Here is a 14,429-nt window from a genome sequence, read left to right on the forward strand (position 1 = left end):
GCAGGCACAGAGCAGAGGGAGCAAGATGAGGAGGACAGGCAGACTCCTCAGGTTCGTCCAAGGAGAATGCCACTGTTCCTTCCTAACTGACTCTTCTCGTTCTGGGAGAAGATCTTGAAAAAGTTCTTCATTCTCAAGCCCAAATTACAGAATTCTAAAACCTTTACTAAATTGTTGCTTCCTGTTAGTGTTGGTTACTTAAGACTTCTGTGAAAACATTTGAGTAGCCATGATTAGCAGAGAATGGAAGCCCAGAGAACAGAAGGACAATGAGCGCTAGAGGCGGAGCCCCCCTTGGGCCCAGGTGTCTACCCTGCAGTCATCAATTCTCTGCTCCTGTCTGCTGTGCCTCTGTGTCACAGCCTGTCATTTGCCCAACTGTCCTTACCCTTAAAAGAACCAGAGAACATGTTGTCTAACCCACACTGAACACTCAAGAAAAACGCTGTGGAAGAGATTTGTTACCAGGTCGAGTCCTTGGACTCTTTAATCAACAGACGTTGGTAAGAAGCCAGACGAGGAATTCAGGCAAAGCTTTACTGGGACTCATGCTACAGGGCAAAAGAGCAAAACCAAGTGACAGGTTCCCTCGCTTGCTCTCCTAGAAGGGTGGGCTGCTTCCTTAAATAGGGTGAGGGTAGGGGAGGGTTGGGGGTTGGGCCAGGGATGGCTTGGGGGGTGTGCCCACCCTCTTGGTGGTACCGTGTACAGGCATCATGCTCAAGGCTCATCCTGCTTTGGCTCCTAGCACCTCAGAAATGGCTAGAAGGTTTGTGGCCTTTTTGTAGCTTATTGTTCATAATTTCCCTGACTGCGCATGCCTGTGGTTATGTTTCAGTCCCTTACAGCGTCTTTGTATTGTGTTGCTCTGGTAGAGGGTCGCAGGTCGCAGTCTGTCTCAGACTGAAGGATCCGATAAGGCTTCAGCAAACCTAAATGATGTGCTTACAGAGCAACATACGTTCCCTCATTTCATCCCCACAGCAAGCCCCTGAGGTTGGTAGTTATTACCCATATTGTATGGAGAAGGAGACAGAGACACAAGGAGGCTACACAACTTCATGCACAGGAAGTGACGGAGCCTCTGTGTGATTCAAGAGCCTATGCTTATAACCTTGATGCTCTAGGGTCATAAAGGCCGCACCAAAATGACTTTCCCTTGAAGGCTTTGAGTCCTGTCGACAAAAGGAACTCTGACCATCTGAAACAGGAAGCCATGTGGTGAGGCAGGCGCTGCTTGTCAAATTGGACGCTTAGAGGTGTCTCAGCCCCAGGTCTGCAGGGGAAGTGTGAGAGGATGGGTGAAGGGGAAGGAGGCATGGTTCATCCCATTTTGTATCCCAGATGCTTCCTATACATTAGCTCGGCTCAGTTCTCCCAGTGGGGCTAGGTCACAGGTTCCCGCACTAGTTGGTGGGAGAAATGGGATTCCAGCTGTACACATTTCATCTATTAAGAGGCTTCCCAAGGCTGTGTTACACAGGACGTGTTTAAACACCACAAATAAGGCATTTCTGGGTCATGGGCTTGGAATTTAAAGTAATCTTGGTAAGCCCAAGCTGAGGCTCTGACCATCACATTCTTTCCTTTCTCTTTATCACTTGAGAACTAAAAATTTATGTACAGAATAGATTTTCCACTGAGATGGATAAAAGTTTGAACCAACTAATCACAAACTTTTGACTCCAAAAAAGGAAACAACTTGTTCTAATTTGCCAAACCTTAGGTCACATATATTTTTTTTGTAACTGAATTGTCCACAGGATCCCACTTGGCATTTTTGTCTTTTTAAAGATCAGTGAACTAACATGAGATTTCTAAACAGCGGCAGCTCAGTGTGATAGAGCTCTGGGCTGGGGGTCAGGACTGGACCTGGCTCTGACTTGGGCTTGCTGTGTGACCTTGAGCTGGTTACCTCCCATCCTGGGCCTCAGCACTGCAAAATAAAAGGCTTATGTCTGATGAGCATTCTTTTCTCCTCTAGACCTCAAATTCTAGGATAGGATCATAGGCTCTGGACTCAGACACTGGAGTTCAAACTCATGAGTCATCATATACTAGCTGGTAAGTGAGCATGTTAGACAAGCTACTCTTGGATTCAATTTCTTCATATGTAAAATAGATTGATAATACCTCTGTCACAGGGTTGCCATGATTGAATGAGAAAATTCCCTAGTGCCAGCATGAAAGGAAGATGCACTCAATACTGGTTAGACACAGTAGTGATGAGCGTCCTTTATATGTTATTAAAAATCAATAAAGAACCAGATCATAAAAATCTGAACTTGCTTGAAGCTTGGGGTGACCCATGTCTTAGCCATGAGACACAAGCTGCTGGGTGGCTTCTAGGAAAGCTTTTGTTCCCTGCTATCAGATACAGTCACCAGAGAGCCCCCTGCTGCCGCCCCTTCTTCTTCATTTTTCTTGCCTTAAAAATAGATATATTATCTGGAGCAGTGGCAACACCTTTGTGATCATGAAGCACAATCACAGGGAGGAAAAGTCAACAAACCAGGTGTATCGAAGTGTAAGGCTAGAAAGAGTCTAGATCCTGGATGACTTTGCTGAACCGAGAAACCAGCAGCTGCTGGCTGTTAGACTTCCCACTATGTTAAAATACAAATCCTGTTTGTTTAAATCACTGTCATCTGGGCTTCCTGTTTCATAGCCGAGCCCATCCTATCTCATACATCATTCAACAAGCATTTATTATGTTTCTACTAGTACTAGACACAATTGTAGGAATGAGGTTTACAATGAGGGATAAGACATCTTTAAGGTTTTACAGCCTATTCAGGCAGACAGGCTTTTTTTTTTTTAGTGCAATAAAAATGTAAGATGTGGTACAATTGAAGTCTCTAGATGTTAGCCTGAATGCATAATGGAAGTGGTAGATGATTCCTTCTAGTCTTTTGAAAATGCTTTCTAAATAGATATTTTGCTTACCAATACATCTCTAGCACCTCTCTTAGTATATAGTCAATGGATTTGGTTCACTGTTAATGCTGCTTACCCTGCACTGAAGGATGAGCTCACTTCTGTGCCTTCTTGAAGTTAGGTGTGGCCACAGGACTTGCTTTAGCCAATGAAATGTAAGCAGAATCGATAAATGTCACTTTCAGATGCAAATAGGTAAAAGATGGTGCCAATTTCTATGCTCTGTCTTCCCCCTTGCTGTTTGTTGCTGGAACATAAACTCGCTGAACTTGACAAATACAATGAATTAATCATTAATTAAATGAATGAAAGAATAAATTGTGGCAGTGTTGAGGATGGAATAAAGAATGGGGAGACCCATGGCAGGAAGTTTGGGGCTCACAGTACTGGTTCCCTACCATTGTTTCCTGGCCTTCTGGCTAAAATCAAGGGTATTGGTTCCCTACCCTAACAGAAACTGCCCCTTTACTCTTTTCTTCTTCCTGCTGACAGAGTCTGCATCCCACTAATGAGACTGAAAATGCCAAATGATGGCTTTCCTAGCCTTGCTTTCAGCTCAGGCATGAGCGTGTGACCCCGTGCTGGCTAGTGGACCCTGAGAGAGAGTCTTCTGGAGCCCTTTCACATAAAAAGAACAGCCTTGGGCTTCTCTGGTCGTCCAGTGGTTAAAAACCCACCTAGCAATGCAGGGAACACCAGTTCGATGCCTGGTCCAGGAACTAAGATCCCACATGACTCAGGGCAACTAAGCCTGTGGGGCACACCTACTGGAGCTCATGCTCTGTAACAAGAGAAGCCAATACAATGAGAAGCGGCAGCTGGAGAGTAGCCCCTGGCTCATCACAACTAGAGAAAGTTCGCAGATAGCAACAAAGACCCAGCAAAGCCAAAAAAAAAAAATAATAATAATAACCTTTCCTCATTGTTTAAGCCACTCCACATTGACTTTTCTGTTACTTGCAGCCTAAAGCATCCATAACTGATACAGCAGTGGTTGCTACAATTATGGCAGGAACCCATGTGAGAAATGAGGCTTAATTGGAGGCACAGAAAGGAAAGAATAGAGCCGAGGAAAGCTTAGAAGTAAAGTCAGTAAGACTGGGTGACTGATCGGGTGCCGGGGTTGAGCTGTGTGCTGTGTGGAATAAAAGAGGTTTAAAACCCAGTCACTGATATTAAGGGTCCCAGCAAGAGAGACACATACTGAATGAAAACACCAACTATGCAAGGCAGCCTATGCCAAGGGCCAACCTGTACTGTAGGAGTTGTGAGGAGGGAGGGATGGGGAGCTGGCACAGGACTTGAAGGATGGCTGGGCTTTGGGTTTGGATGGATAAAGGACATTATGGTAATCTGGGCAGGCCTTTCCTGATACATCTTAGACCAAATTTTATAGCTGCTGCTGCTAAGTCGCTTCAGTCGTGTCCGACTCTGTGCGACCCCATAGACGGCAGCCCACCAGGCTCCACCGTCCCTGGGATTCTCCAGGCAAGTACTTTACAAATAACCTTTACCTTATGACTTCCATTTTTAACTTTGTTTCAACCATTTTCACATATTAGATGAAAGGCAATAGAGGGACCCAGTTCAGTGTCAAATATCCTTTTCTTTTGGCTGTGCCAGGTCTGAGTTGTGGCACTTGGGGTCTTGGTTGATAGCTGCGGGCTCTTAGTTGCAGCATGCAGCATCTAGTCCCTGACCAGGGATCGACCCCAGGGTCCTGGCCTTGGGAGCACAGTCTTAACCACAGGACCACTAGGGAAGTCCCTGCCAGATATACTTTAAATGTAAATATCATTTAAAATATGGCTACTTAATCATTTGGTAGATACACTGGAGGTCATTTATCTATTTCCTTACTCTCAGGTGCTGTTGGTTTTCAGTGCTGGATATCTGAAATAGTGCTGTGGTGAGCTCTTTTGGCTAGAGTTTTTCCAATGCCTTAGATAATTTCCTTAGGATAAATTTTCAGAAATGGAATAACTCATTCAAAGAAATATTGAAGGCAGCCTCACCCAAGACACAACTGACTACAATTCTTAATAAATAGCCAAACTGTTTTCCAAAATTTTTGTTTAACATTAAAAATGCAAGATTGGATCACCTGACTCAGGAAGAGCTTAGTACCTATTATGGCTATTTCCGCTGGTGAACTTAGCCCTCAGGACTCGCCTTTTCATCTTAGGTTCCTAACAGTCCAGGCAGGCTGCTCCTGTCCTGAGCTCATGTGGTCTGAATAGAAGGCTTAATTTGGAGATACAGTTCACTGAGCTGGAAAGCAATAGGTTTCCTCATCTGTTCTAGAAACAAAACTCCAACAGTCCATCAAACAGGTGAACAAAGAAACAATTAAATAGCCAAGTAAATAATCAACGTGGTGATTTAAAAAAATAAACTCTTAGGTTTAATTAATAATTAGGTTTCTTAAGAAATAAATGTTTCTGCTCTTTTCTCACCGATCCTGAATTATTTTTAAGCATAGCCTAATCTCCTCCTACTCTTGGTCCTAGAAGAACAGGCCATTCTTCTTTTTAAAAAATTAATTTACTTTTGGTTGCGCTGGGTCTTTGTTACTGCGCTCAGGCTTTTTTCTAGTTGCTGTGAACGGGGGCTGCCCTTCGTGGTGGTGCACAGGCTTCTCATTGCAGTGGCTTCTCTTGCGCAGAGCCCAGGCTCCAGGCTTCCTTAGTTGCAGCACATGGGCTCAGTAGTTGTGACTCTCAGGCTCTAGCATGCAGGCTCAGGAGTTGTGGCACATGGGCTTTAGCTGCTCTGCATCATGTGGAACCCTCCCAGACCAGGGATCAAACCTGCGTCCCTTGCATTGGCAGGTGGATTCTTATCCACTGTACCACCAGGGAAGTCCAGAATAGGCCGTTTTAACTGGAGTTCGAATTAAAAAGTCCTCACAGGGCTGATGTAAGGACCTATCTGGCTTCCTAGACCAGCAACCTGTTATACTGGCTGTGGAGGCTACTTAGCTTTCAGCCTTGGTCTCAGACTCCCTTACCGGCCTCTCCCACCCCCCACAGGATGAGACCAGGTTGAGACCATTCTGGGCCCCCAGATAAGCAGCAAGAGGGGCTGGACAAACTGTCATCTGTCTCCTCCTGAGGGAAGGACAGTCCTGGGCATTGAGAAAGGAAGACAACCTAGCAGAGACTGGAAAAGGATGTTCAAAGGGAGGTGAGGGGCTTACCTCCCATTTTGGCTAGACATCAGATGTCTGCATCATCGAAAAGCCACAGGAGTACCTGACCAATGAACTAGCAACCCTTTGCCCAATTAAAGGGCTAATCAAAACTCAATGTAGTAAGTTTCACTTTAATTCTTTGAATCTCCTTTCCCATTCTATACATCAAGGTTTAAAAGCTCTCTTAGTACTTTCCTATAAAAACCAAATGAGGTGATAATGTGAAGGTCTCTGAAAACAGATTAAGAAATTATTATTGACTTTGTTTTTATTAATGGAGTACAGCTGACATCTATATTGCACTTTATAGCTTATAGTAGGTCTTCTCAAACTCTAATGTGCATCTGAATCACTTGGGAGCCTTGTTAAAATGCACACCTTAGATTCAGTAGTTCTGGAGTATGAACTGCTGCTGCTGGTTCACACCACACTTTGAGTAACAAGAGCTGGTAGCAATTTGCAAACATGAAATTTTCTAATAGGCAATTCCTGTCAGACTTCAAACCATCAGTTGGACAGTTGTTAGTGTATCCACATGTCATATGATCAAAACTCGAGGTCTGAACTGATTGTTGGAATAGACACCCACAGTGGCCAAGTAAGTGTTGTCTCGGGTTTGACAAACTATCACTGGAAGATGGATATCTCAGGAAAAGTCCAAGGATGATGGGTCTTTCCTTGTAACCACAGGTAAATTAGGGCCCAGAGCTTTGTCTGATAATTATTCAAACTAAGCTAAGCTGAGGAAGTGGTGATTCTTGTAGGTTTACAGCTTAGTGGGTTATCTATACCCTAGTGCTAGGGGATCCCTCTCTCTAAAACCATTGATTATCTCCTGAAAACTGTTAAAAAATATATTTTAAAAAAACTTGAAAAGATGATGTAAAATATCAGTCAGGACTATTTTGAGAAAGGAAGATCCCCACAATACCATCACACAATGGTTCATACTATTACAGTTTTGTTCCCGATGACACGTTTTTATATGCTGTATTTCCTTGATCCTAAAATATCATTGATTTTAAAACTCAGTATTAATTTAGTAAATGCTTTTTAGGGGCAGGAAAACCCACCCCAAGAACCTGTTAGGAATGCCCACTGATTGAGATGTATTCTGACATCAGAAACTTTAAAATGTGAGTTAGAATTGTGCCTTAGTACTTCCTTGGTGGTACAGTGGATAAGAATCTGCCTGCTAATGCAGGGGACACAGATTTGATCCTTGATCCAGGAAGATTCCACATGCCATGGAGCACCGAAGCCTGTGCACCATAACTACTCAGCCCTCACACTCTAGAGCCTGTGCTCCACAACAAGAGAATCCACTTGTGATTCTCTCACGACATTCTCAAGAGACTGCAGTGGGAAGCCTGCACCCCACCACTAGAGAGTAGTCCCCTGCTCGCTGCAACTAGAGAAAGCCCACGTGCGGGAATGATGACCCAGCACAGACAAAAATAAAATAAATAAATAAATAAAACAGTTTAAAAAAGCATTGTGCCTTAGAGTTGAGGAATATAGTAGAAAAAAAAATGTATTGATCTATTTTACTTTGCTATGTACTAGAAAGTGGTTTTTTTCGTTTGTTTGGCTGCGTCAGGTCCTGGTTGTATAATAGCAGGTGGGATCTTCACTGAGTCAGGCAGGATTTCTCGTAGCAGCGCTTGCACTCTCTGTAGTTGTGGCATATAGGCTCCAGAGCACGTGGGCTCAGTAGTTGCTGTGTGCGGGCATGCAGAACGTTAGTTCCCCGGCCAGGGATCGAACCCATGTCCCCTGCATTGCAAGGTGGATTCTTACCTACTGGGCCACCAGGCAAGTCCCCCAGAAAGTATTTTAAATTATTTGATTTTTTTAATCAGAAGCACATTCAGGCTCAACATAAGTTGTCAGTGGCTTGTTCCCAGCTGTCCACCTCTCTGTCCCCTTCCTAGAGGCTCAGGTGTTTTCAGTCACTTGGTTTGTTGGTCAGAAGTATTTTGTGCTTACAGCTGCAAGATAAGTCTTACATTCTTTGCCTGCGTTTTTACACAAATGGCACCATATCATATTCCTTTTCTGGAATCTTGCTTTTTCACTTAACAAAATATCAAGATCACCACATCACTCCCAGACCATTTTGATTTCCTTTGTTTTTCTAAGATTACATCACAAGCATTTCTCTATCTTTCTATGCAATACCTAAAATCATTCTTCTCAATGACTGTTTGGTTTTGTGGGGTGACTGGGTCATGATTTAATAACAACTTGTTGTTGAGCATTCAGGTTGCTTCCAGTGTTTGGTTATGTCAGGAAACATATGTTGACAATTTACTCATTCAGCAGGTATTTATTTGACAACCATGAATTGCCAGCTTCCGATGTACCAAAGTGCTCGCCCCTATGAGGCAGACAGTCACGCAGTGGGAGCAGACAGAGAAATAAAGAAGAGCACAGAAGTGTCCCCATTCCCCCAAGGGGCCTCTGAGAGTAGTCTGGGCTCTCCCATGGGGAAAAGAGCGAAGATCAGGGTGATGATGGATCCTCCTACAAGCACTGGCCTGTGTGAATGAACGAGTTGGTTACAGCTTATTCTTCAGATTTCTGAGCTTGGTTAACGTAAATCCACCTCAGATACAGACCCAACCCCCCAACATGCTGACTGTCACTGCCCTGGGCAGAGGTGGTAAATGAGAAATTACAAAGGTTAATACTTCATAAGCACTTACCATAAGCCAGGACACCCTCTAGGAGGTGACTATTATTTTCCCATTTTATGTGTAAGAAAACTAAGGCACTGAGATGTTAAGTAAGTTGGAATTGACACAGCTGTGATTTGAACCCAGAGAGCCCGGATCCCTGCCCAGCTACACTGCACTGCCTTGAGGAAGGTCGTTGGACTTGACGCTGGGGTACATTTTATCTTTGTTCTGTGGATGCTGACCCAATCCCTTTCCCTTCTCAAATCTCAGCAAGGGTAAACTTGGGGTGCCTTTAATTCCCATTGATTGGATGAGAATTTTTCTAGGTTGAGCCTAGCTTTTCCTCCTCTCCAGAGGATTGCCTGCCAGTGCCTTTGAGGAGGGGGCTCTCCTCCTCCCCTGGGGGAAGGATGCGGAGCCTATTCTTACTGTGCAGGCAGGGGACTCAGAGCCTTCGGTGGCCCAGGCTGCAGCTCAGACAGCTGGTCTCAGGGCTGCAGGGACCTGGGCAAGTCCAATTGCCTCACAACCTTCTGTCCTCTTCCCTCTGTCTCCCCCCACCCCACACCCATCCCACAGACAACCTCTCATCGCCTAAGACTCCCAAACACTTCCCCTTGGTTCCCAGACAACTCCCCCTCCCCCAAAGGCAAGCCTGGATCTCATTAACCAGCATGTGGCTGTAAGCACTGCCCTCTATGTCTTCAGACCCAGCTGCAGAAAGAACACATGTGATCAAACTGTCCCAATGATGCTCAGTCTCCTGCCCCATTTCTAATAATTCAATTTCGTCTCAGCTATTGGAACAAAAGGCCCTCTTCACCTCAGAATATTCCAAATGCCAAAACAAATAGCAGCTTACAGCAAATGGCACCACCTACAGCAATTCTTCTTTGTTTGCCGTAATGCAAGTAACAATGAAAACAGAAAAGACTGGCAATGAAAAATGGGTTTCCCTCCCACCCTCAAACCCTGGCCCCCTCCTCAGAAGTAGACACCCTCAGTAGTTTTGTTTCTGAAATTTTATGTGTGCACACATAGAAAATCTTTTTTTTCTCCCTTTTGACATAAATGGTAGCATATTATATTTATTCTTTGGATCCTTTTTTTTTTCAATGCTCTCTATTTACCACTGTATCTTGGAGAACTTTCCATGTGAGGACATCCAGATCTCCCTTATTCTTTTCTATGGCTGCAGAGAATTACATTATGTGATATATGAATACTGACTATAATTAATTTAACTAGCTTTCCACTGATAGATACTTAGGTTACTTTCTATATTTTTGCTATTACAATTGGTGCTCTATATAACTACCCTGTGCATATACTGAGGAGGTAGAGGGAATCTTAGCAGTATTTCTGCAGGATAAATATCTGCAAGCATTTATTGGGTTGGTCAAATATTCATTCGTTTCTTTCCGTAAGTTAGTTGTAGTAGCGCTTAGTTGTCTCTAACTTGATTCATAGCAGTTTTGTTAGATTGTATTGTGACAGCTATCATTATCAGTGTGCATTTTTTAAAAATTATCAAAATTGGTGAATTTTGTGTAACCATTTTAATATTGAAGATAGAAGGGAAAAAAGCAACATTTTCAGCATAGTTTGCTTTATGTGAGAGAAGTAAAAATGCAACTGAAATGCAAGAAAATGTGCAGTGTATGGAGAAGGTGCTGTGACTGATGAAATGCGTCGAAGCGGTTTGAGAAGTTTTGTGCTGGAGATTTCTCACTGGACCCTGCTCCGCAGTCAGGTATACCAGTTGAAGTAGATAGCAACCAAATTGAAACGTTAATTGAGAACACTCAGCGTTATTACCATGTGAGAGATAGCTGACATGCTCAAAATGTCCAAATCAAGCACTGAAAATCATTTGCACCAGCTTGGTTATGTTCATCACTTTGATGTTTGAGTTTCACATAAGTGATAAAAACCTTCTTGATCATATTTCCACATGCAAGTCTCTACTTAAACGTAATGAAAATGTTCCATTTTTAAAACAAATTGTGATGGGCAATGAAAAGTGGATATTGTACAACAATGTGGGACAGAAGAGACTGTGGGACAAGCAAAATGAACCACCACCAGCCGCACCAAAGGCCAGTCTTCATCCAAAGAAGAGGGTGACGTGTATATGTGGGATAGGAAGGGGGCTCTATTACGAGCTCCTTCTGGGAAACCAAATGATTAATTCCAACAAGTACTGCTTCCAATCGGAGAAGGAAACAGCAACCCACTCCAGTACTCTTGCCTGGAGAATCCCATGGACAGAGGAGCCTGGCAGGCTACAGTCCATGGGGTCACAAGTGTCAGACACGACTTAGCAACTAAACCACCACCACCACCACTGCTTCCAATTAGACCAACTAAAGATAGCACTCCATGAAAAAGCTTCTGGAATTAGTCAACAGAAAACGCATAATCTCCCACAAGGATAATGCAAGACTGCATGTTTCTCTGATGGCCAGGAAAAAACTGTTAATAGCTTGGCTGGCAAGTTCTGATTCGTCCGCCATATTCACCAGACATTGCACATTCACATGTCCCTTTATTTCAGTCTTTATGCAATTTTCTTAATGGAAAATATTTCAATTCCTGTAAGACTGTAAAAAGCACCTGGAACAATTCTTTGCTTAAAAAAGATAAAACATTTTGGGAAGATGAAATTTTTATGAAGCTGTCTGAAAAGTGGCACAAGGTGGTGGAACAAAACAGTGAACACATTGTTCAATAAAGTTCTTGGTGAAAATGAAAAGTATGTCTTTTATTTTTACTTAAAAAACTGAAGGAACTTTTTGGCCAAATCAATATTTTAAAACTCATGGTGCCAAACCAGAAGGCAGTTTTTCAAGAGAGATTAAATGAACAGCTTAGGCTTGATACGTAAATCATTTAAAATAACCAAGACTCTGTTTAATATGAGAGGGCATCTTTATGACTTAAAGATACAAGCACTTAAGCCATAAAGGGGAAGAATGATACATTTTACTACATTAAAATTTTAAAATTTTGTACCATAGAGACATCATAAAAAAGTCAAAAGACAGGTCGCAAACTGGGAAAGCATATTTACAATGCATTTAGTGGAGCTAATATTAGCATCCGTGACTACACATTATTAACTGCCCTCACCCCAGTGGGGAAAGGCTAAGAATAAGTAATTCAGAGAAGAGGAATCTGGAAGGACATGAAATATGAGATGATGCCTAGCCTCATAAATAATCAGGAAAGTATCAGTGGAACAACAGTGAGTTCACACCCTTCAAATCATTGTTGCTTAGTTGTTCAGTCGTGTCCGATTCTTTGAGGCCCCATGGACTGAAGGCCGCCACGCTTCTCTGCCCGTGGAATTTTCCAGGCAAGAATACTGGAGTTGGGTGTCATTTCCTACTTCAGGGACCAAACCCGTGTCTCTTGTATCTCCTGCATTGGCAGGCAGATTCTTTACCACTGAGCCACCTGGGAAGCCCACCCTTCAAATTGGCAACGTTTAAAAACTCTAGTGATACCAATCCAGTACTCTTGCCTGGAAAATCCCATGGACGGAGGAGCCTGGTAGGCTACTGTCCATGGGGTCGCTAAGAGTCAGACACGACTGAGAAACTTCACTTTCACTTTTCCCTTTCATGCACTGGAGAAGGAAATGGCAACCCACTCCGGTATTCTTGCCTGGAGAATCGCAGGGACGGCAGAGCCTGGTGGGCTGCCGTCTATGGGGTCGCACAGAGTTGGACACGACTGAAGCAACTTAGCAGCAGCAGCAGTGATACCAAGAGAAGGGAAGCTATTAGATCTCTTATTGACTGGGAGCATAAAATGGTACAGCCACTCCAGAGAGCAATTTGGCAACAACTGGTCAAATTGAAGAAGTGCCCTATTTTCCTACTGTGTGTATATATGTTAGTATATATGTTGAGAGTCCTTTGGACTGCAAGGAGATCAAACCAGTCAATCCTAAAGGAAATCAACCCTGAATATTCATTGGAAGGACTGATGCTGAAGCTCCAATACTTTGGAGCTTGCTGTCTCCAATACTTTGGCCATGTGATGCAAAGAGCCGACTCGTTGGAAAAGACGCTGATGCTGGGAAAGATTGAACGCAAAAGGAGAAGGGAGTGGCAGAGGATGAGATGGTTAGATAGCATCGCTGACTCAGTGGACATGAATTTGGGCAAACTCTGGGAGATGGTGGAGGACAGGGAAGCCTTCAGTCCATGGGGTCACAAAGAGTCAGACACAATTTAGTGACTGAACAACAACATCTATGTATGTGTGTGTGTGTGTGTGTATATATATATATACTTATAATTTGGGGGGGGGCATGTGGGATCTTAATTTCCTGACCAGGGATCAAACCCACGCCACCTGCAATAGAAGGGCAGAGTCTTAACCACTAGACTGCCAGGGATGTCCCCTGGTATGTATTCATGATGCTCTGGCATTTGTGGCCTTCCTACTGAGGAGAGACCACTACTCCTAGAGTAGGCCAATTCTTAGTGATAGCAAAGGGCTCAAAGCACACCTTTCATAGCACAGTAACCAATCCAGAGCCCTTACTCTGAACCACCTCCTCCATCTGGCTGTTATACTCCAGGAAGCAATACTCCTCTACCCTAATCACCCAGGACTAGGTTCCAGACACCTTGAGACCACCTCTATAGACCAGAGCCTGCTGACACTATTTAAATCAGTCAATCCTAAGCTCTTTCTCTGCCCTGCCTTGCTTTCTTGCAGAAAATACAACCAAGTTTCTGTGCCATGCCTTCCCCTCATCCCATCTGTCTCCTGACCAAACCTGGTGCTTCTCCCTGAGGCCATGCATGGCATGGCAAGCCTCCTTGAATGCAGGATGTAAGTAATAAAAATTTTCTTTCATTGGCATTAGCTTTTCCATGTCACCACTCAGTCACCTTCATCAAATAAAATCCCACGAATACTACTGATACAGCCACATCGTGACCTGAGAAATTCCCGTATCATGTAAAGGGAAATGTATAATAAAGAGTTCTCACTGCAGCATTCTTGGTTGTAGTAAAACACTGGAAACAACCTGAATGCCCATCAATAAGAGAATAATAAATACATTGCCCCGTGGTCATAAAATAGGTTACCAAAAGCAGTGACTAGAGCCAAGTATCCCAACGCTGAATGAAAACAGCAAATTGCAGTATAAGTTAATGTGTTTGCTTATATGAAATTTAAAATTATTTGTAAAACCATACTATATATTGTTTATAAAACATATTCATTTAATAAAAATACAAAAACATGGAAGAGAAAGACTTTCTAATCTGGGACATGGTTTCCCATGGGAGGAAGAGTAGGAGTAAAATCAGGAAAGAGTTCAAAGGAAGTTTCACCTCTATCTGTAATATTTCATTTCTTTAAAACCAAGCAAATATTTATCCAAGATGTGATAAAATGTTAAGATCAGTTCAATCTGTCTGGTAGGTACATGGTTGTTTGCTGTTCTATTTTCAGCACTTTACTGTATGTTTGAGCTGTTTCATAATGAGAAGAAGGTGTAATTTCATTTGCATGAATGATCTCAAGGTCGTATGAAAGGACAGCATGACAGGGTCATGTTATAACCTAGCCAGCTCTGTCCCCATCTCAAG

General features: G+C 43.2%; 1 protein-coding gene across 2 annotated transcripts in view; it reads left to right on the forward strand.

The window, feature by feature from the left end:
- PNPLA1 (patatin like domain 1, omega-hydroxyceramide transacylase) overlaps positions 1-14,429 on the forward strand; it is an 83,302-nt gene that overhangs the window by 9,263 nt on the left and 59,610 nt on the right. For both annotated transcript variants that reach the window (XM_081520236.1, XM_081520240.1), the window contains exon 2: positions 13,546-13,662. In XM_081520236.1, the coding sequence (XP_081376362.1) occupies positions 13,546-13,662 (117 nt within the window). The remainder of the gene's footprint in view (positions 1-13,545; positions 13,663-14,429) is intronic.

This window comes from Giraffa tippelskirchi, chromosome 8 (genome assembly GCF_054371585.1).
Source record: "Giraffa tippelskirchi isolate mGirTip1 chromosome 8, T2T-mGirTip1v1.2.pri, whole genome shotgun sequence".
Classification (NCBI taxonomy): Eukaryota; Metazoa; Chordata; class Mammalia; order Artiodactyla; family Giraffidae; genus Giraffa; species Giraffa tippelskirchi.